At 40.7% G+C, this 22,625-nt stretch overlaps 1 protein-coding gene across 3 annotated transcripts in view; it reads left to right on the plus strand.

Moving 5' to 3' along the window:
* The window catches only part of DOCK9 (dedicator of cytokinesis 9), a 230,536-nt gene that overhangs the window by 206,357 nt on the left and 1,554 nt on the right, over positions 1-22,625 (plus strand). For 2 of the 3 annotated variants that reach the window (XM_018564645.1, XM_018564644.1), the window contains exons 44-52: positions 284-341; positions 3,044-3,150; positions 5,232-5,354; positions 9,019-9,132; positions 12,076-12,222; positions 14,722-14,932; positions 17,932-18,122; positions 18,803-18,903; positions 19,543-19,681. In XM_018564645.1, the coding sequence (XP_018420147.1) occupies positions 284-341; positions 3,044-3,150; positions 5,232-5,354; positions 9,019-9,132; positions 12,076-12,222; positions 14,722-14,932; positions 17,932-18,122; positions 18,803-18,903; positions 19,543-19,681 (1,191 nt within the window). Of the gene's footprint in view, positions 1-283; positions 342-3,043; positions 3,151-5,231; positions 5,355-9,018; positions 9,133-10,585; positions 10,592-11,000; positions 11,037-12,075; positions 12,223-14,721; positions 14,933-17,931; positions 18,123-18,802; positions 18,904-19,542; positions 19,682-22,625 lie in introns of all 3 variants that reach the window. The other variant, XM_018564643.1, reaches the window with a different exon arrangement.

Consider the following 22,625-nt stretch of genomic DNA (forward strand, 5'->3'; position numbering starts at 1 on the left):
AAAACCTGATTAATTGAAGTGGTTAGTTTTTATTACTGCACTTTTTGTAACTCTGCCTTCTTGTGTATTATCACTCAATGGAAAGTCATATGGAAAAAGTATTGTCTGGTAATAGGTTTTACCATTTTAGGCACTCAAGAAAAACTTGAACCATAAACAAAAAAAGGCTTGAATCATGTGTTCTGAATCTAATCAAAGATTTGTTTATAATAAACGTTTTCAGATGAACTGTGTGCTGTGTGTAATCAGAGTATCTTGTGTTGTTTCTGCTTCTGACTTGTAGGCAGCAATGTGCTATGTACACGTGGCAGCTCTAGTAGCAGAATACCTCACAAGGAAAGGTAAGCAAGTATCAGTAATAGGTGCTATCAAGTCATATCAAAATGCATTTATTACTCTGAGGGTTTAGATAAGCTTTTCTAAACTTTCTTCCAGTGAATAGCAACAATTATAAGTTACAGGAAACTGTGCACTCATTTTGTAGTGGAACTTCCCCTTTGTATGCCAGTTTAATAACTGTCTGTACAGTCATAGACGTACATAGATTATGGAGACTTGACGTCGCAGTGTCCATGATGTCAAAAGGACTATGGCGTCCAATACATTGATAATTATCAAGCCATTTGCCTGTTATTGATGCTGGATGTGTGAATGTGTTTGGCCATGTTTACATACGGTACTGTGCAAATGTTTTAGGCAGGTGTGAAAGAATGTTTTCAGAAATAAAAGTGTTAATAGTTTATTTTTATCAATGAACAAAATGGAAAGTAAATGAACAGAAGAGAAATCCAAATCAATATTTGGTGTCACCACCCTTTGCCTTCAAAACAGCATCAATTCTTCTAGGTAAACTTGCACACAGTTTTTAAGAAACTCGGCAGGTAGTTTATTCCAAACATCTTGGAGAACAAAGCACAGATCTTCTGTGAATGTAGGCTGCCTCAACTCCTTCTGTCTCATCATGTAATCCCAGACAGACTCGATGATGTTGAGATCAGGCCTCTGTGGGGGCAAACCATCACTTCCAGGACTCCTTGTTCTTCTTTATGATGAAGATAGTTCTTAATGACATTGGCTGTATGTTTGGGGTTGTTGTCCTGCTGCAGAATAAATTCAGGGCCAATCACACGCCTCCATGATGGTATGGCATGATGGATAAGTATCTGCTTGTATTTCTTAGCATTGAAGACACCAATGATCCTGACTGAACTACATTGGCAGAAATGCAGCCCCAGACTTCACTGTTGCTCACAGACACTCATTATTGTACCGCTCTCCAGCCCTTCGGACAACAAACTGCCTTCTGCTACAGCCAAATATTCACAATTTGACTCATCAATTCAGAGCACCTGCTGCCATTTTTGTGCATTTTAGTTCCTATGTTTTGGTTCATAGTTGAGTCACTTAGCCTTATTTCCATGCCAGAGGTATGTTTTTTGTTTGCAATTCTTCCATGAAGACCACTTCTGGCCAGACTTCTCCAGACAGTAGATGGGTGCACCTGGGTCCCACTGGTTTTTGCCAGTTCAGTGCTGATGGCACTGCTGGACATCTTCCGATGTCGAAGGAAAGTAAGCATGATTTGTCCTTCATCTGCTGCATTGTTTCCTTGGCCGGCCACTGCATCTACGGTCCTCAACATTGCCCATCTCTTTGTGCTTCTTCAAAAGAGCTTGAACAGCACATCTTGAAACCCCGGTCTGCTTTGAAATCTTTGCCTGGCAGAGGCCTTGCTGATGCAGTATAACTACCTTGTGTCTTGTTGCTGTGCTCAGTCTTACCATGGTGTATGACCTGTGACATGAAACGGTCTTCCACAACCTCACCTTTGTAGCAGAGTTTTAAGCCTCCTACACAGCTGTCTCTGTTTCAGTTGATGACTATGTTTCAACCTACCTATGAAATTGATGATCATTGGAACCTGCTGGGTATAATTGGTTAATCAAGGGCACACACCTTACAACCATCGCAAGACTTTTGTCTTGCGATGGTTGTAAGGTAATTAAAAAAACGTACGATCTGCCTATCTTGGACAGGCAAATCGTACTTGTGATGATCGCAAGCCTGAGGGGCGGGCTTCCGAGGACCGCAATGCTGAACGGGCAGTGTGTGCTAGCGCACAGCGGCCCGTGCGGCATTTATCTTACGAACATGCCACACACCAGCCAAGAATCGTACGATCCTCGGCGGGTTTTCGAACATGTTCCTAAGATAAAAGTCGTGCAACCTTACATTAGCAGAGGTTGCACGCCTTCCACACACCTTGCGATAATCGTACGATCACGGGACTTCCCGCGATTATGGTACGATTATCGCATGGTGTGTGGGCACCTTAATCCTACAAAACCCCTGACTTTGTGCAAATATAAGAATTGATGCTGGTTTAAAGCCAAAGGGTAGTCACACCAAATATTGATGCGATTTAGATTTTTCTTCTGTTCATTCACTTTGCATTTAGTAAATTGATCAAAAATTAGCAATAAAAATATATTTTTTTGAAAGCATTCTTATTTTACAGCATCCCCCCTGCCTAAAATGTTTGTACAGTACTGTATATCTAGAGAACAGAAGATTTGGCTGGTCAGCAGGGTCTTTGTCTACTTTCCCTTATGGAAAGCTGGCCAAGGATTATGTCCTGCCTCTCTAGAAGTGAGCAAATTTAAGACTAAGTGGGAGAAATTTATCAAAATTGGAGCAGACAGAATCTGTAGTAGTTGCCAATAGCAACCAACCAGCTTCTCTTTTCAGTTTGTTCAGTTAAGCTTTGAAAAGGAAAGATGGAAGCTGATTGGGTACTATGGACATGTGTACCAGATTATGTCTGCTCCAGGTTTGATACATTCCCATCAATGTATTTTTGGCTTTTGATTAAAGAAATAATTGTGCAGTGAAAATTAACCTAAAATGCTTTATTAAACCGTGTTTTTAATAAAAAATATATCTACTGCATTGATAAAATATTTGCTATTTTTTTATTATGGGTCATGTCTATGTTTTTAAATCCATTGATATATATTTGCCTTTTTATGTTCTGATATTCCAGGAATGTTTAGGCAGGGGTGCTCGACCTTCAGAGTGATCACGCCTAATATTGATGAAGAGGCCTCCATGATGGAAGATGTTGGGATGCAGGATGTTCATTTTAATGAGGTATTGTTGCCAAACTCAAATGATTTACTCTTAACATCACATGTCATAAAAAGCTTAAAAATTAATATTACATTTATTTAAAAAGAAAATATCATACCTCAGCAACGGTGCAAAAACATTTTTAATTGTAAAAAAATAAAATATTTTATAATTGCAGAGCACTTACCTGTTATTTACCTGTATTTGGCTATCCAAACTCCATTTTCTTTAAATACACATATGTTTAACAGCAAGCTTTTCTGACAACTTTATATTCATACAGTTTAATTCTACAGCTGCAATGTCAAATAGTAGACATGTAACAATTTAATAAATCTTTTCTATAACTCTTCACTAAAAAAAAAAAACATGTTTGTGTAAAACTCTCTTGGCCTGAGTTGTAAAACTTACTGAGCAAAACATAGCTACAGAACAATATGGAGACTCTGCAGTTCCTGCTACAGCAGGATTCATTTTACCATTTTGTAAAGAAGTGGATATTACTGACTCATAGTTACACATTTTATGAGAAAGTATTTGTGAATCATGTGATTCTGATTCTTATTTTTTCCAAAGGGACATGGTGTTTCTTAAAATTGGTTTCCTAGTGATACAAATCTTGCACAATGTGGGTATTTTTATCAGTATCTTGTACAGTAAAGAATAGTTTTTGCAGGGTTTGCACATAACCTTTAATCAGAGAAACATAAATTAGTCAATCTTTAACGAATTTCATGTCCTACCGCGATTTAAGTCTTTCACTGGATAAGTGCTGGCATTAAAGAACCATGACTAATTCACTGATAAATTCCAACATTGGATTCAAACCAATACTTTGAAAATATAGCTAAGCCTTGTTTTGCAGCTTCTTTGTGTGAAATAGCTTCCCTATTGTAAATAGAAAATAGTTGAGAGAGGGTCCTGATGCATAATACCTTACACATTACTGTATGAATTGATTCCGGTGATACAAACAGTAACTTCACACGCGGCAAGAGATCCGGTCTATATATGTTCCCTTAATAGAACTTAATGACCCCTAAGTGTACCTCACCGGCTGCCCGTGATTCCTGAGGAGTATAGCGTGCTGTTCTCCGACGCAATCCCTCCATCTATTGTTGTTCGTGGAGGTTTACCTTCGATAGAATCAACCTCCTATATGATTTTGTTGCAGTTGCTTCATGTCATCTAGTTTTCGTTGCTTTGATTATACATCTGGCGAGGACATACATGAATACAGTTCTCCCGGAGATCTGCCTTCTTTCCCCTGAAGAAGCCCCTTCTTGGGGGCGAAACATGTAGGGACCTATAGGAGCGTTTACATCATCTGAAAATAAGTTACCGCATATCTCGTAACTGCACTGTATTGTCACCTAACGGTGAACCTGCATATTCAATATGTATTTTTATTAATGATATATATTTTTATTGATGACATGATTTTGTACTTTATTTTTTGGTTCTAAATTATGTATACAACAATTTAGTGAATAAATGTTTTTCTAAGACTTTTATATACGAGGTCTGGACTGGTTTCTAAAAAGCCCCCTTTTTCTCCCCACTGGGTCCTTGCACAGCCCACTGCGGAAACAATCTGTTCCTTTGTTACTTGCTAACATGTCTTTTAGTAAAGGACTGTTTTACCTATGGAGAGCTGAATTATTTTTACTATACAGGATTTATATAGCGCCAACAGTTTGTGCATCGCTTTACAGTATAAGGAAGACATTATAATCACAATACAATTCAAGACAAGATGGTAAGGAGGGCCCTGCCCGTGAGGGCTTACAATCTAAAAGGGAGAGGCGAGTGATACATGAGGAGGTAGCTGTGTGGAGATGAATTGTTTGAGTTAGATTTTTTTATTCTTGTTACACTTCCTGAACTATAGAAAAGTTTAAACTGGTATCGCTGGCTTCCCATAGAAGCTGACCATGATTAAACTGCATTCAGTATTCATAAACACCTCAGGGTTGGTCTGAGTACAATATCTGGAAGTAACGCATGGGATTCAATGAATGTTTATATGAATGGCTGTTGTGATTGTGTGCCCGTGCAGTTGTCTAATACTTATGAATACTGTTCTTAACTTTGTTGTTTAGGATGTGCTGATGGAGCTTCTGGAGCAGTGTGCGGATGGCCTTTGGAAAGCCGAGCGCTATGAGCTAATTGCAGACATCTATAAACTCATCATTCCCATTTATGAAAAGCGTAGGGATTTTGAGGTATTTTTTAATGATGTTGTTTTATGTATTTAGCAGAAATCTTTATTTTATCACACTTTATTACTCCACTTAGAAACCTGTATTGAATCCTCCCCCTTTTGTAGCTTCATTAGTTTAGTTTGTTTTCTTCCACCAAAAGTGAAATGAAAGATCATGCAAACCAGGCATGTTATATTTTCTGCCCATCACATAGGAACATAAAGCAGCTCCCAGATAATACAGGTGATCTCAACAATACTATGTTTAGTAATGCCACAGTTGTTTGTAACTATTGTGGGTCCCTGTCATTTGATCAGAAAAACAAACATCCAAAATTACTTGACAGTTGGAATATCCAGAAGTATAAGTAGCTGAAGTTGTATATAAATCTCAACTCTCCCCTACTGGCCAATAGGGATGCTCTAAAAGGCAGGAGGGGGTCATAGCCACATGTTTATAGGAAAAAAATGTAATTTATGTTTTACTTTTTATGCCTTTTATAGTGTGAGTTGCTTTCTATTTTTAAGCTGAAATCCTCCATTTAATATTATCTTAACATATAGCTTTTTTCTTCGGCAACTATTAAAATAGAGTATACTTCACACTTTCCCCTGCTTTAATAAAATGAAGAATTGTATAGACTGCATCATGGGTATGGGTCTAGTATGGATTTCAAGGGGGGACCCGATGCAAAAACACACCAAAAATTGTGTTTCCATTTTTAGTTCTTCAGTCCCCCCTTCACATCAGGAGCTGCAGCATGAGGGAGAGGGCTGGACGCAGAAAAACATCCTTCCTTTTCTGAATGGATCCCACCCTCCCTGGAATAGCCAGCCCACCTGCACCATGAAAATGCATGAGGCTGTGCAAACATTTTGAGGTACCCCTGAGGAAGCCAGAAGGAACCCCAGGGTGCCACATCGCCCTGGTTGCGAAAGGCTAGCCTATAACATGACAAATCTTCATTTTTTTTAGCTCAGGTCCACTGTAAAAACGTCCATTATTTCAATTTCCTACACTAATAAAAGGCATGCAATATAATTTGTATTCAGCAAAGACTTTCTAAGATTTGACCCATGTCTTAAACCTCTGCTGACAAACATGTTACATGTTACGTGTTACTGCGAGCTACATTATACTAATAGACACAGCTTAGACTTAATTTTAAGAGGAAGTTCACTGTGTTTTGAAATGACAAGAAACAGTGAGGGAAATATATCAAAACTGCAGCAGACATAATCTGCCCGTGGCAACAAATCAGCTTCTATATTTCATTTTCAAAGGTTAACTGAACAAACTGAAAAGATAGGCCGATTGGTTACTATGGACAACTGCTCCAGATTCTGTCTGCACAAGATTTGATAATTTCCTCCCAATGTCCGCATATGCAGTATGAGTTATTAAAGAGGTGTTGCTATATAGTAACACATACTTCAGATGTGGGGAGCAAGATCCAGTAATGAAACTCTCTTCTTCGGGACCTCTTTTCAACCACTAGCTCTGAAGCCCTAGGAATATTCAGCACTTCTCAGCTTTATTCATGTTCATACATTTTGCTGAAAGCTAAGAGCTTCATTAATTGGGACTTTCTCATTTTTAGTTCCCCAGCATTTTTGCCATGTTGTCTTATAAAGACTGCCGGATGTGCTGGGTCTTTTTCATATCAGCAGATATCACATCCAAATGTAGTCCTATAAAGCCATGTCTGCTCATAGCAATACAATCCTCAAATTGCTAAATGTTAAAAGCAAGGTGCATCAGATAATATATATTTTTCCTTGAATCTGCCTGATGTGGGAGCGTCATATCCTCAACTCTTGCTAGCCTTCCATTTTAGAATCCCATAAGAGGTATACGAAGTTACATTTATTTTGACAAGTACTATTCTTTCTCCATTCAATAGCTAACCTAAGAGCACACTTTAAAGGATAAGTTCACCTTTTGCAAAAAATAAAGAAATGCATCATTAATAATATATTTTTAAAAATGCATTTTAGAGCTCAACTTGCAGGCATGCCCCACAGTGGGAGTTTTTAATTTGGTGAAATCCCTTAAGGATGACCATTAGAATAAAGGTTTTTTGCAGCATTGCATTTGTTAAAGTGATGATACTGATGGTAGATGCTTTACAGTTAGTTTGAGAAACAGAAATGGTGATGCATAGATAGTTTTTTCAGAATATCAATAGTTCTAAATCTGGAACAAAGCTTGTTAAAATCTATATATATCCCACATAGGGTTAGGTTAGTGGCAGGCTAAAACAAATCACCTAATAACTTCATAATTTTAGGGTGAGCCTTTCTCTCATTGTCCACTCCATCTGGGTCCGATCACTTATCTGGATACACTGATCCCAAGACCACTGCAGATGACATCAAGATGTTGACTTAAGGGTCATAAGTGAACTCCTGATCATTGATCGATTGATCGCCACTGTACGGTCTGTCCCTGATTTGGATTGTCTGGACACAGGTGGTATCAGAGCTCAATTTAGATCCCTAATTTCTCCACAAAGAAAACGTATGTGGCTAGCTTGTGTGCACTGTATGAGGTAGTTACATTCATGCCTTTCCAAATGTTGTACTTCAACTGGAAGTGATGTTTATTCATTTAGTATAAGTATTTATATAGTGCCAACAGTTTATGTATCGCTTTAAAATACTATACATTCACATTCGTCCCTGGCCTTAAGAAGTGTGCAGTCTAAAGGTGCCCATACACTGCACGATTCTCGTACGAGAATCGCGGGAAATACCGCAATCGTACGATAATCGTGCAGTGTATAGAAGGCGTGCGACCGTTTCTACTGTACGGTCGTACGACTTTTGTATTTTGAGCATGTTGGAAAACCAGCCAAGAATCGTACGATTTTCGGCTGGTTTTTAACATGATCGAGAGATCACAGCCGAACGGGCCGATGTGCGCATGCGCACACTGCCCGTTCAGCATTGCAATCATCAGAAGCCCGCCCTCAGGGGGGCGGGCTTGCGATGATCGTAAGTACGATCTGCCTGTCCAAGATGGGCAGATCGTACGTTTTTTTAAGTACTTTACAACCCTCGCAAGCCAAAAGTCTTGCGAGGGTTGTAGAGTGTATGGCCAGCTTTAGGTTCCTTTCTCACATGCACACACATGCTAGAGCCAAGGTTAACATAAATCCGTGAACTTACCAGCATATCTTCGAAGTGTGAGATAAAACACACACAAGCACAAGGAGAGCATGCAAACTCCATGCAGATAGTGTCCTGGCTGGGATTTGAACTGCATCCCAGCCTCTTCAGTCTCTTACAGAGAGACAGCTTATGGGGCTCCAACAAAAGTTACCATGAAAGCTGAGACATAAATTCATTTGTATACATTTTGAGTAACTATTGTCTGTTTTATTTTTTTTAAAACTTGTTTAGACTTTTCCTCTCATCTATGAAACTCAAAAAAAAAGAAATATTGGTATATTTTTGTATATGTACAAGAACAGGTTTCACAATTAACCATTTAGCTTATAGGTTGATAGACTGCTTTAGAAATCACATTTACTGTTGCACCTCATGCTGACACTAAATTACCCTCATATTTAGGATCTTACTTGGTGACCATTGTTTTGCTTTATATTGCAGAACATACGTTACAGATTATATTTCATACAGTCTAATTGTGAAAGTTTTTTTTGTTGTTTTTTTTTTAACAGAGACTTGCTCATTTATACGATACTCTGCATCGAGCTTACAGCAAAGTTACAGAGGTGATGCATACAGGCAAGAGACTTCTGGGGACTTATTTCAGAGTGGCCTTTTTCGGACAAGTAAGGATTATTCACCTTTTTTATCTAATTAATTACCTTGATGAAGATTTCTACTCATGAAGCATAACTGACACAATATCTGCACTGTTTGCACCCCAAGTCATTTTTGCAAGTGACATTAAAAAGGGAGTTGCATACAGTCGGATAATTGAGGCAAAGGTTTCTGAGGGAATGAAGAGGCTTTCACACACCTACAAATTAGCAGCTGTTCAGTCCCTCAGTGCTTCTCTCAACCAGATCAGATCATATCATTTGGGCTAAGCTGTGAAAACATGTAGCAGAGAATAAGTGCTTGGGTATCTTTGATATTGCTTAAAGCAAAGCAAACTTGTAATGAAATAAACATGTAGGCTGCCATTATTTACCTCCCCATTTGAAAATGCTAGTTGCTTGGCTTTCATGCTAATGTGTGTACTTGTTTTAGTTTGGTGACTCAGAAACTCTTGGAGCTGATTGGTCCGTATAACAGCCAAGAAACTAGCTTTTTTTCACAAGAGGTGAGAAAGTGCCCCTATTTCTCTTCTGTTCATTGAAGGACTCATTGAAGATCTGTAGATCGTAACAGGGCGACCTCTGATAGTGACCAACCCCTCGTTTGCTAACACAGCCTCATTCTCTCCAAATTGGACAAGTATCCCTGGTGCCTGGACAAGGAGATTCAATTAAGTTGGACGGCGAGGGTATTGTTGCAGTGGTGGCTTCAGTCTCCATTGCTGCTTTCCGGGAAGTCCTTTCTTCTGCTTTGTTGGACAATGATGGCGACGGATGCCAGCCTCACTAGCAGGGGCTGCCCGTCCCGTTATGATCTACAGATCTTTGCTGTGTCCTTCAATTAATGCAGAGAAACGGGTTTTATGGTGAGTACAAAAATCCAATTATTTCTCAGATGACATGTTTACTAAAATATCCATCTTTCCTAAAAGCATGAGTTAAATCAAGCAAAATACTTTGGGGATAATTAACAAAGAGTGACATAAAGTTAAAAAAGTCTCTATCTCTCTTCTAAACTATTATAAACTGAGAAAACGGAATTGTCTTCCCCTGGTTTACAAAGGAGACGCATCCCCTTTGTTAATTAGGAGGGATGTGCTCTGATTTCAGAGCTCCCCTGCAATGGAGGAGGAAGGAGCATTGCCTGCTTATATGTAGGCTCTGCCTGTAAAGTGTATGTTCATTCCATGGGCAGAGTTAGCCATGTGAGTGGTCTGCCAGAACTCTTGGTCAGCTCAAATGGTTAATCCTCATTTGCCCAGTGTTTTCAGTAAAGATGGACTTTGAAAATACTAAATATTGTCATCCTGATCAGATTATGTTCCAGGCCACTATGGCAGAAGTCTGGTTAGTAGTCTTAGGATCACACTTCTGTCAGGTATAGAAAGTTTGTTTTTGAGTATTCTTTAGGGAAGTGTTTTGACCATTTACGTTTCTCCTCTATTTCCTGTACTATCTTAAGGCAGCGGTAAGTCTTGTTGGATTTGGCAAAGAGGTTTACATTTGGTCTCTTTTCATGCTTTTGTGTGCTTTGCTGTTATAATGTTAGCAGGATTTTGCATTCCGTGCACGAACAGGTTGAGTCTTTTTCACTTCTCATCTGCCTAGTAAATTATTTCCATCTGCACATTTGCTGTGTGTGTAATGCATGAATTGCAAATTTGAATGGCTGTGATTTGGTGTGCCAGTTGTATCATGTGAAACCCTTAGCACCACAGCCATTATCTAGACTTCACACTCTGCTTAAAGTAAATATATGCTTCTCATTCTGATGCTGAAAAGGGTTTCATTTTTGGTACACTTTGTGCAGTTCTATCACTAAAGGCAATGTGACTGTCGTTTTGCTCTGCTTACTCCTCTCTCTTATGCTTTTATAGCAATACCAGTTTACAGACAGTGAAACAGATGTGGAGGTAATTCATGTAGAGTGGCTTACTCATAAGGCACTACAGTAACAGTAATCTCTGTTAAAGGGTTTGGTTTGATGTGGAATCTGTCCTCAATTTCATTTTTCACCGTGGCATCCTCTTGTGTTCATTACTGTCCATTTCACTTTTAAAACATTTCCACTTTTTTTGGATTCATTTAATCCTTTCCACCAGTTTCCAACTTCCCCCTTGTAGAATGAAGCTTATATCTTACCATGTGAATCAAGATATCTAGAATGATTTGCAGCCTTTTGCAGCCAAATTGGCACTGCTACTACAGACAAGAAACTCAGGGAACCTCCTTTAAAGCCTGTTGGTGCTGGCAGTTTTTAAATCCTACAGCTTTAAAGATAAGGCAACACAATAAAGGCTCCGAGATTAACGTGTGGAGTTTTTGGCATTTTGATAATTTATACAGTAGGGTCTATCCATATGTTTAAGGCTGGCTTTATTAAGAGAATATTCATTCAGTCCAGCAGAATGAAAGGTTTGTCTTTTGTAAGGAAATTAAGTCATGTACATACATGTGTGAGTTATAAAAGTCTGGCCAATTCAATTTTGGACAAAAATCCCTTTTATTGAAAAAATTAAATGTAAACATCATAAGTAAGATTATTTAATAATAACAGATAGTTGACAAGGAAGAGGTAAGGCACACAACAGGGTGTAAGGCCTATTTTACCAAAATGACCTGCTCAAAAGAGAAGACCGCAGAAAACAGAAGGGCTACAAATGATATGCTATATCCATAATATATGAAAAAAAATTAAATCATGGGATTAACTGCATTGTCACTGTCATTGGCCACTAACGTTATAATGCCAAGTTATCTCTGTGAGGAGAGGTCGGCAGGTTCACAGGTTCACACTTTATTTTTCTTTTATTTCTCAGTTGTCGTGTGTAGGGTCTCATGGTGTTTTCCATTGTGTGCAAAGAGTTTACAGTTTTGTCATCCTTGTTTTCTAACTGTCATACTTGAAAAAATTTTGTAGCATAAGAAATCTAATGCAGATGAATTTTGCAGGGTTTCTTTGAAGAAGAAGATGGGAAGGAATATATTTACAAGGAGCCAAAGCTGACCCCACTGTCTGAGATCTCCCAACGCCTACTCAAGCTGTACTCAGACAAATTTGGTGCTGAAAATGTGAAAATGATACAGGATTCTGGCAAGGTATGACCATGGACTGTAATGACATATTTCAGTTGAATGATATATAATACAATCTTTTATAAAGCATAACTAGATGGGCAATTTATTGATTTATATCTTGTACTTAAGATTATCAAGGGGATTTCTTGGAAAACGTGAAGGAACTCTATGTATTTCCATGAAAGGTTTGTTTTATTTCTCCCAGCTGTGTTCTGTAAAACACTATTTTACTGAGCAGTTCTCTACAAAAGTAGAAGCAGCACTGCACGTACTGTAAGTGCAAATGAGGCAGCGCCACAGCAGTGTTTCAGAGCATAGCACTTTTATCAAGCTGAAAGGCTTTTGTGAGTTGAGCTGGCCTTTATGCTTTTCCTGTCAGACAAGTGCCTTACCTGGAACCCATTGGACTGTTTGTGCGCAGCTAGCCTGGAATGTGACCTTCAGGCACTTGGTGCTTTCCAGACAATGAACACTGGAAAAAGTTACCCGCAGAGCAGTTTCCAGGTGCACAGACATAGTATTGCCTCAGCACTTTCTGAGGTCTGGTGAGTAAGGCGTTCGGGTGGGCACTGGGAGCTATCTCGTTATTTAGACCACTGAACACCTTCAAATGTCCTGCTTTCTATTGATTTCACCTCAGAAAGGGATAATGTTGAGGGATTGAGCGTTAATGTCATCTGCTGTATTGACTGTCTGCATCTCTTTTCCGCTATTCAGCATTGAGGAAGCACCTTTCTGCTGCTGCTCCTACTTGCAAGAGCGATGTGGAACTCTAAACATCGATCCCTTATAAAAATTAATATATCCATCTGCAATAACTTTTCACTATACAGTGCTATGTGATAAATATCCTGAATCTAGCAATATAAATACATATATATGAAAGTGTCAATTCTTCACTGTGCCAAAAAGTCAAAAATAACTACAATCTTTTGTGATATCAAGTGTCACTTTCCACAAGACCACACTTCAACGCAATGTATCTTCTGTGCTGTGATTTCCCCCAAAACAAATCTGTGGTGCTCTTTAGTTTTAACTCTTTCCCTGCCAGCGACGTAAGGCATACGGCGGAACAAAACTGTTCCCAAATGGCCAGGTCAGTATGCCTTACTGCGGTGGCATTTACAGTTCTGCTTTAAGCTCATGGTCGCTTTAGCGACCCTTAACTTATATCGGAACTGTTCCCTGGACGGTCCCCATTAAATGAATAGCTGTCATCAGCGCCTGACAAGCCACTGATGACAGCTATTAACAAAAATTCCGGGCAGCTCCCCGCTGGCACTGCTGCCACCGGCATGTTCAGCCTCTCCTCCAGGCAGGGACCTGTGTCTTCATGGATCCCCGCTGCTCTCCCCCGCTTGTATGGGCTGAGGCAGCGGGGATCCGAATAGAAATGGCCGGTGGAGGAGCTAGTCGCTCGATCACGGTGATCGAGCAGCATAAGAGCAGCCCAGTGGGGAGGAGAGAGCAGCCGCAGTCATCCTGTATGTTTCTGGATGACAGTGGCGGTGTGCATGGCCGAGTGGAGGATCGGTAAGTATTAGTGACATTTACCGATCCTCTGTGAGAAGGACAAACACTACAAATTTAGTAGCACCATCTTTTTTATTCCACCGGGCCTGTGCTTTCACTGACTGAAAACATCCTTGCAGGATGTTTGTACCTCTGAAGCGCCTCTTAGTCTTGTACCTGAGGATTTTGTTAAAAGTGAGCTGCTTCCTCTGGATCTGGCAGTATCCCACCTTAACAAAGTGGATACCATCCCGGTGGAAGATACACCTGTTTTTAAGTACACCACTGACAAGTGACTGGAGGTCCTTTCTAGAGCTATGTTCTCACTGGCTGGTTCTCACTAGTGTATGCTGGGGTAGGAGGGGTTATCCTCTGGTGGCCTATAATTTCTAAGTTTACCAGTGTCCAATCCTCTTGTAGGTGGCTGGCCGGACAGTATATGACTCCCTCTGTGTCTCAATTGAAAAGGATTTAATGGTGAATTGCAAAAATCCTATTTTCCTTGTTGAAGTAGATAGTTTAAAATAGAATTATGGCCCAAGCTTTTTTTGCCATAGTTCTCTTGACGGCACAGAGCCGGGGTGCACCTGAGACAGATCCCAACAATACTGACACCCCGCTACCTGATTGACAGCTGGCTCTGCCTCTGTAGAGGGAGAGCTAGCAGTTCACGCCCCCTCCCCCATCCATCCCTCCAGTCAGTGCTGGGGGATCAGAGAGAGGGGAGGGGGGAATCCCTCCGGGGAGCAGTGACTGACGCTTGCTGCTCTCTGAAGGGAGATCATCGGGAACTTAACGATTCAACGGTATGTTTTCGGTCAGCTCTTGATCAATAGAGCCGACGTGACAGCTTCAGTGTCGCACTTTGGCTCTAATTATGGGGACAAATGCATTTCACTCTTCTCATAATTCTCCTTTAACCTAACATTTTAAAAATTCTGGCACCTGTCACACAAACTGGCTGAATATTTTTCCCATTAACTTCTTGTTTTCTTCCCTTTTATAAAGGTGAACCCGAAAGACTTGGACTCCAAATATGCCTACATCCAAGTCACACATGTCACGCCTTACTTTGAAGACAAGGAATTGCAGGAAAGGAAAACAGAGTTTGAAAAGAGTCACAATATTCGCCGCTTTGTTTTTGAGATGCCATTTACCCTCTCTGGCAAGAGGCAGGGTGGGGTCGAGGAGCAATGGAAACGCCGCACTATACTTACTGGTAAGTATACATTATACTGTACTAGCAAAAGTTTCTTGGCTGGCAGTATATGCATATGAAACAGTGTGGCGGGTAGTGTGTGCAGAAAAGGAGTGGAGTGCATATTACAGGGAGTGTTATGTGCAGGAGAGGAGTGGGGTGGGTATGACACGGGGCATAATAATGTACAAGAGAGAAATGTGAAGGGTATGACAGGAGGCACTATGTGTAGGAGTGGGTGGGAAGGGTATGACAGTGGGCAGTATTTGTACTAGAGAAGTATGGAAGTATGACCCTGTCCTAGTACGGAAGTATGACAGGGAGCAGTATGTGCAGGGGAGGAGTTTGAGTATGACAGTCGGTAGTGTGTGCAGTAGGGGAGTCTGGAGGTATGACAGTGTGAAGTATGTGCAAGAGAATAGTGTGGAGGGTAAGGGCGCAGGAAGAACAGTTAACCTTTTGATTCCCAAATGGTGGTTACTGATCTTTCCATAATTAACAACAAAATCACAAAAATATGGTCATAGCCATATAGGTAAATGACGGGTGTGAAGAAAAGTGCATTCTGTGTTTGGAACCTATTGCTACTTATTACTTCCCATATAGACATTGATCCGCATTCATCACTGTCTACACAGCTTCCACTAAGAGCCACAAAGGGCTAAATCTCCACTGTCGCGCCACTTTGGGGTTGGCCACCTTAAGAGTGACAGTAAGGATAGAATGGCCTGATAGCGTTTCCGGCATATGTATTGTCCTCAGTGTTGGAGGTCCCTGTGTCCCCAGTGGTGAGCACATCATCAACACGAGACATAACTCCTGTAGGTTTTAATTTGATATGAATAGGCTAGGTGGGCTTTGTATTTCCAGCACCAGATACAGTACAAGTTAGGGAAGGCATTATCCCACTCTACCAAGAGTTTAGATTAAAGTTGGAGTGGTTGTAGTCAGCCTAATTAGGGATCAATGGTTAAGTTAAAGTCCCCAAACTGGAGGGGTAGGATTGAGTGGAAGACAAAAATGTCTGAATGTATCTTACTAGATCTCTATCTATAAGTGGTGGATTGTAGATTGCTACAATCATGAAAGGCTTGGTATAAATGTTACAGTACATGATATCATAGCAGCCATTGTAATAAGTAAAGACTGTTAAGCATTCAAAAGGCAGATTTTTGTGAACTAAAATTGATCCCCCTCTCTAGTACAAAGAGTAGAAGAAAGTCCTAAGCCATAGTCTTTATAAAGCTAGAATTCTTTGGCTCGAGAAATGGGTCACCTGTAAGCAAATGATCTTTGATTACAGGCTTTTCAAGTAGGTAAACATGTAGACCCATTTGCATTAAAATTGAGGACCCTAACATTCCACAATACATTATTTACCTTCTCCATTTTTATGCACATAAAAATGGAGTAGACACATGCACACTGCAGTATTTAAACTGTAACAAACCCTTGCATTACTCTGGGAATGGGTCTATTCCTGTTAACGTAAGAAAATTATATGGCAAAAGCCAGGGAACATGGTGTAAACGGTTCCAGCAACATAATCAAGAGTGGTAGTATAGGTGAAGTACAGACACTTTACACCAGGCACTCATAATGAGGCAGGTGCTTCTGTAGCAACTTACCCATCATAAAGAAAACTTTTGCTTCAAGACGTAAAGAGAGATCTGTCATCCCGGATTGTGCCTTCCAAAAGAAAGGTGCTCAGTAAGAATATTCAACCATCTGAAGAATTCCTCTGTGTGTCTGTATAGAAATGAGCCTTAGCCTTGTACCCTCCCAGTGGACTCTCAGGCGGGCTGTAAAATGCATAGATCAATAGTTTTGCGCCCCTAAGGCGTAGTAGTAATTGATATCTAATTTTTGAAGATGACATCTCTATAACTGAGAAGTTTCATGATAATGGGTCTGGGCCAGGATACATGTGGAGGAGGTTGTGCAGGGCCCCTATGGGCATATTCCACTACAAAGGAGATAAACCAGTTTTTAAAGAACTGTAGGATTTCTCAGTTGAATCCCACTATTTGGATATCATTTCTCCTGAGACACCCCCCGAGACCCAGCATCTTCTGGTCTAGCCTCCGCTGCAATGCTTCTCCTTTCCATATTAGTGACCTGATTCCATACAGGAAGGAGTGTGTCCTTTAAATCACTTACTCTTCATTCTGCCTCTGGGGTACACTCCCGCATGAGCGGCATATCTTGTCTGCAACCTTGTAGATTAGAGAGGAGTGACAAAGTTCTATTGCCTTTAGGATCTCCGACATGGTCATTTCTGCAGAATGTTCTGGTATAGTGGAGCGAGAGGGAGGGTTAGTTGTGAACTAAAATTGATACCCCTCTTGAGTACGAAGAGTAGAAGACAGTATTAAGCCAATGTCTTTATCAAGCTAGATTTGTTTGGCTCAAGAGATTAGTAGTAGGAGACAGAGTTGCTGAATTACTACTGCAGCATGGTCTGCACAGTCATGTTGGGATTCCCCTGCTGGGGAGAATATATCTGGCATACATGGACTGCTGTTCTTATCTATAGCAGCTACCTGCTGAGCCACAGGCAGGAGGTTCTTTCCAGGCAGAGAGTGGTTAAGGTGTTGCCAAGTGCAGCCACCTGAGCTGTCACTAAGCAGCTACATCTCTTCCATGAGGACAACTGCCATATGTTCAGCCGTGATCCTGGGCCATTTCCTACGTAGGCCACTATGCCTGCTTTCATGTCGGGGTTTTTTAACTCCCAGCTGACTTTTGTTCCTTATCTGGTCTGGGAATGCTAGAATAATACACCACAGGTTGAGGACAGCACTCACTGGATCAGTGCTGCACAGATCGTGCACAGGATGAGTCAGGATAAGGGTGGCAGTGATGGAGCGGCTTGAAACATCGCTGTCTTGTCCCCCACTGATTACCTAGTTGCCCCAGTTTGTGACTCCTAAAGTAGTGAAGCTAGAATTAGGAACACAGCCTGAACTGTCAGCTGTGACAGCTCCTTTTAACATAGAATGATTGTTTCTCCTCTGCAGCTTTACACAGTTTCCCTTATGTGAAGAAGCGAATTCCTGTGATGTATCAGCACCACACTGATCTCAACCCCATAGAAGTAGCCATTGATGAAATGAGTAAGAAGGTAGCTGAACTACGTCAGCTTTGCTCTCCTTCGGAAGTGGATATGATCAAATTACAATTAAAACTTCAAGGCAGTGTCAGCGTACAGGTGAGTTTCTTTGTGTCGGTTTATTTATCTGTTATTGCATTTTATTTCATCCATGACCATATTTGGGTAATGATGTCAACCAGCACTACTGCCCCTTTGTTGACATTCAGCGGTTGGCCAGGGAATCTCCTGGCCAGCAGCTGGATGGAGCTGGGGATGAGTCATTGGTTGCTAGGAAGCTGTTGACTCCATAGTCAAAAGCCTCCTTGCAAACTGTGGTGCTGACAGTGGATGGAGCCTTATGGAGAAGCTGATGGAGTAGTTCCCCATCTGGTCCTCTATGTTAATGATTAGCAGCAGGCAGTGGGCTGATACCATACCTAATAGCAGGCTCTATATTGGCTATGGAATCCACCCATTGCCTGCTGTTAATCAACAGGGTAGCGGACCTGATGGGGAACTAGTTCATCAACTCCTCCATCAGGCTACGGCCACCCACTAGTAAAATACTTTGGCTGCATCACCACTGTGTGACAGGTGTAGTGGCACAGAGGATAGAGTGTCTGGTATAGATACTCTGTCCTCAATGCGATTCTACACCACAGATGGCAGGGCTTTCACCAAATTCGTATGTCTGTCAGACACTATATGAATTGCAGGGATTATCTTTTGTGATTTAACACTAATTTTGTTGTAAATGTAGATATTTTGTTTTCAATGGTGTGGCTTTTTCTCTCCAGGTAAATGCTGGACCCTTAGCATATGCAAGAGCTTTCTTGGATGATACCAACACAAAAAAATATGCAGACAACAAAATAAAACAATTAAAAGAGGTGTTCAGGTAATTGCTTTGTTTTTTACACAGATTGTGTTTTCTGTTAATCTCTAGCCCTTGATTGGTGAATGTTCAGAAAGGTTCCACACCTATGAAAATAGAGTCCTTTGTAGGCAAATTAGACATATTTGTAGGAGTGTGTTTATTGATTAAGAGGTGATCGGGAATGTAGAATATAAAAATATCCAAGAATTTGAATATCATTTATGGGAAGGACACCTAGATGCTACCTAGATCTTTCACCTGGAGAAAAGATTTAACCACAAAGGGTGCAGGAGCTTCTTTTCAGTTAGAGCGGTTACATTTTGGAGCTCTCTGCCACAAGCAGCGGTATCAGCAGAGAGTATTGATTCACTAAAAAATAAATTAGATACCGTCTTCAGAGATGGTAACATACAGGGGTACTGGTACTCTTAAAAACTAGACCACACAGGGACTCGCACACACACAGACACACAAACATTGAACTTGGTGAACCTGTGTCAGCCTCAAATACTATATAACCTCAGGACACACAGATTTACAGATCTTTTTTGGGTTGTTGACTTAGCTTTTTAGGTGCTATAAAAGTGTTTTTCCTCCAGCAAAGGTCCTTCAAAAGAAAATAATTTTGGTATTATTTGAAATACCTTTTTATCATTGTAGGCAATTTGTTGAAGCATGTGGCCAGGCCTTATGTGTAAATGAAAGACTTATAAAGGAAAACCAATTTGAATATCAAGAAGAGATGAAAGCAAACTACAGAGAGATGGTGAAAGATCTGTCTGAAATCATGCATGAGCAGGTATGTAATGAAGACATTTGAGCATCTGGGATACTCTGCATTAGTGGTAGGCAAACACAAGCCCTCTGGCTGTGGTGAAACTACAAATCCCATCATGGATCTGCCTTTGGGATTCATACCTACGGCTGTCAGAGTTTTACAATGCCTAATGGGATTTATAGTTGCACCACAGCTCGAGGGCCGCAGTTTGCCTACCCCTGCTCTTTATGGAATGAACGCCCTTTTTATGTTAAGCTATGTAGTCAGAGGTTTTGGATAACAACAGGGTTCATTTATCGAAGGATCCTTAATGAGAAATGTCTTTTAACCCCATAGCAACCATTCAGTGTCAGTTTATTGTAAAGTGTAGATGACAACATTTACAGATGACATTATATTTATCTAGGTCAGTACTGACTATTCTAATTGTAGATCCAATTATAAGACGCAATTTGGCTTATTTATACTGTCTGATGCAATTTACTTTCCTTTTCACCACAACAAATCACATTTTAGAATTCAAGCTAAATACATAGATTAAATTAGGGATGCACCGATACCATTTCTTCTGAGTACAAGTACCTATACAATGTGACAGTTTGTCTAAAACAATATGGAATGGTTTTAGGACAGTGGTGGAGCGCAAGGGTCCAGTCACAGCTGCAAACACTGCGATCCTGATAGTTCTGCCACTGTCTCCAAGCTGTAGAAGGACTGCAAATCCCAGCAATACATGATACAGCAATGCAGAATACCACCAGCTAAGAGGACTACATATCTCAGCAATATGTTATACAGCAATGCCAAATGGCAACCGGCTATAGAGGAATGCAAATCCCAGGATTGCAGAATACCATCTGCTGTAGGGGACTGCAAATCCTAGCAATACATTTGACAGCAATGCAGATTAATATGAAGGTACATACTCTGTGCTGCTCCGGGGTACCAGCCTGATGTCTTAAGCGTGCGTGGTCTCACCAGGGGTCAGGAGGGTCTCGTGGGCGGGTGGCAGGTGTTGGTGTTCACCAGGAAGGAGATGTGCAGCCGGTGCTGTGAACAGAGACTCTATGGTTCACAGCAAGGCCGACGAGGCCCCTAGCAAGCTTGGGACCTCGGGCAGATGCTTCAGTTTAAAAATGTTAAGTGTCGGTATTGGCGTTTATTATAGAGGCTTTTTCTCTAGTACAAGTACTCATGAAAATGTCCAGTATCGGTGCATCCGTAGATTAAATACATATTTTGAAGCTGTTTAACCTCCCAAGCGATTGTATTTTTCATCTAGTCCTGAGATTTGCACAGCTCTGCCACACAGTACAGCACTGTCTGGCAGGGCGCAAGACTTGTTTTTTCTCTACTGCTGAATAACACATACAGGTCATGTCCCTCCCCTAGCCTGTGACTGAGCAGTGAAAGGAAAAACAGTAGACTGATGAGCTCATCTCTCTGTCCCTCTGCTCTTTTCTCCTGTCAACATGGTCTTTGAGCACTGCAACACATCTGATTGGCTCCTTATGCTGCTTCTTTCTCTCCCACTCTCTGTGCTCTGCTGCGCAGTGGATAACAAGATGCTGATACCAAGTACATTTCAGGTACTTACACTGCTTGCATTTAAAACATGCATTTGATGAGGTATTACTGAACACTGAGTTGCATTAATTTGTGACTTTCATACCTCCTGGGAGTTCAGCTTTAAACTGTATTGCTGAGGAGCAAAAGCCTGCTCTTTTTTCAGACATGTTGATAAGTATGGAAAGAATTCCTTATTTACCAAACCGAGTTATTAAGAACTATGTCTTTATAGCTGTAATCCAGGGCACAAAAATCTTCATTTAAATATATTCCTCATTTGTCACAAAGGACATAAATCCACTTTGTGTTTACCTTGTAAAAGTAGATGTGACATCATCACTGTACTGTATATATCCTGTGCACAGAGCAGAGCTGTGTGAGGGATCCAGCAGGTCCAGCCACTACAGGCTGCCTGCAGAAAACTACATGAGGGGGCGGATACAAGACCAGTCACCCTGCACAAGTAGAGAGAGCGACAGAGAGTGGTCTATTACAGGAAGCTCCTGTGTAAAAGCACCGTTTCCTGCTTAATAATTGCACAGATCTGGAATACATTCACAAAGCACACCAAGATTCAAGTGAGCATACACATACCTCTAGTATTAAGTAGACAATATTTTCTTATCCCGGAGTTCAGCTTTAAGTCTCACTGCAATATTCTAATTGAACCCTGCATCAATGGAGATTGGAATTTGAATCTCATAGGTGGCTGTGGGATGGTATTAATTATATTTGGTGAAGGACCTCTGATAAATATGGCTTTGTTTGTTTTACCCCCTGCTTTAAATAAAGAAGAATTAATTTATATAGCCCCGAGATATAAAAACGAGCTTCACAGAATTTGCAGAACCTTTCATATCAGTGACTGTTCCTAAAGGCTCTAAAAATGTCCCTACCAAACATGTATCCACTACCATTGGATTGTGGAAGGAAATCCTCGGAAATGTCTTTTATACATTGAAATCTATAGTGTCTGTGTATCTTTTAACACATACAATTGTTTGCTTAAATATCTGAGCACCTTGTGTCCCTAGGGTCCTGTCCTGTGATACAGAATAGGATGTTGTGTCACAGAGTAACCATAACTGGATGTTTCTCTTTTTCTTTCCTTGTGCACACATAAGCAGATGGGATGGTAATGAAGCTTGTTGTTCTGTTTTGTTTTGATCTGTGCATGTTTGCTGGTCTATTTGCTTGAGGTGGTTTTGAATTCATGGGGTGTTTTATGGCTTTGGGCTATTTGCTGTAGGAAAATTGTGGAAAAACCTTCTTGTGTTGAACAAGACTCCACTTATTTTGAATAGACAAGGGTGCATCCATGAATAAAAGCATGCTGCTGTAAAGAAAGGCGTAACACAGTCACTGTAACCGCCAAGAATAGACCAAGCTCACAATT

The sequence above is a fragment of the Nanorana parkeri genome, unplaced genomic scaffold (assembly GCF_000935625.1).
Source record: "Nanorana parkeri isolate BGI_ZX_2015 unplaced genomic scaffold, ASM93562v1 scaffold768, whole genome shotgun sequence".
In the NCBI taxonomy this organism is placed as follows: domain Eukaryota; kingdom Metazoa; phylum Chordata; class Amphibia; order Anura; family Dicroglossidae; genus Nanorana; species Nanorana parkeri.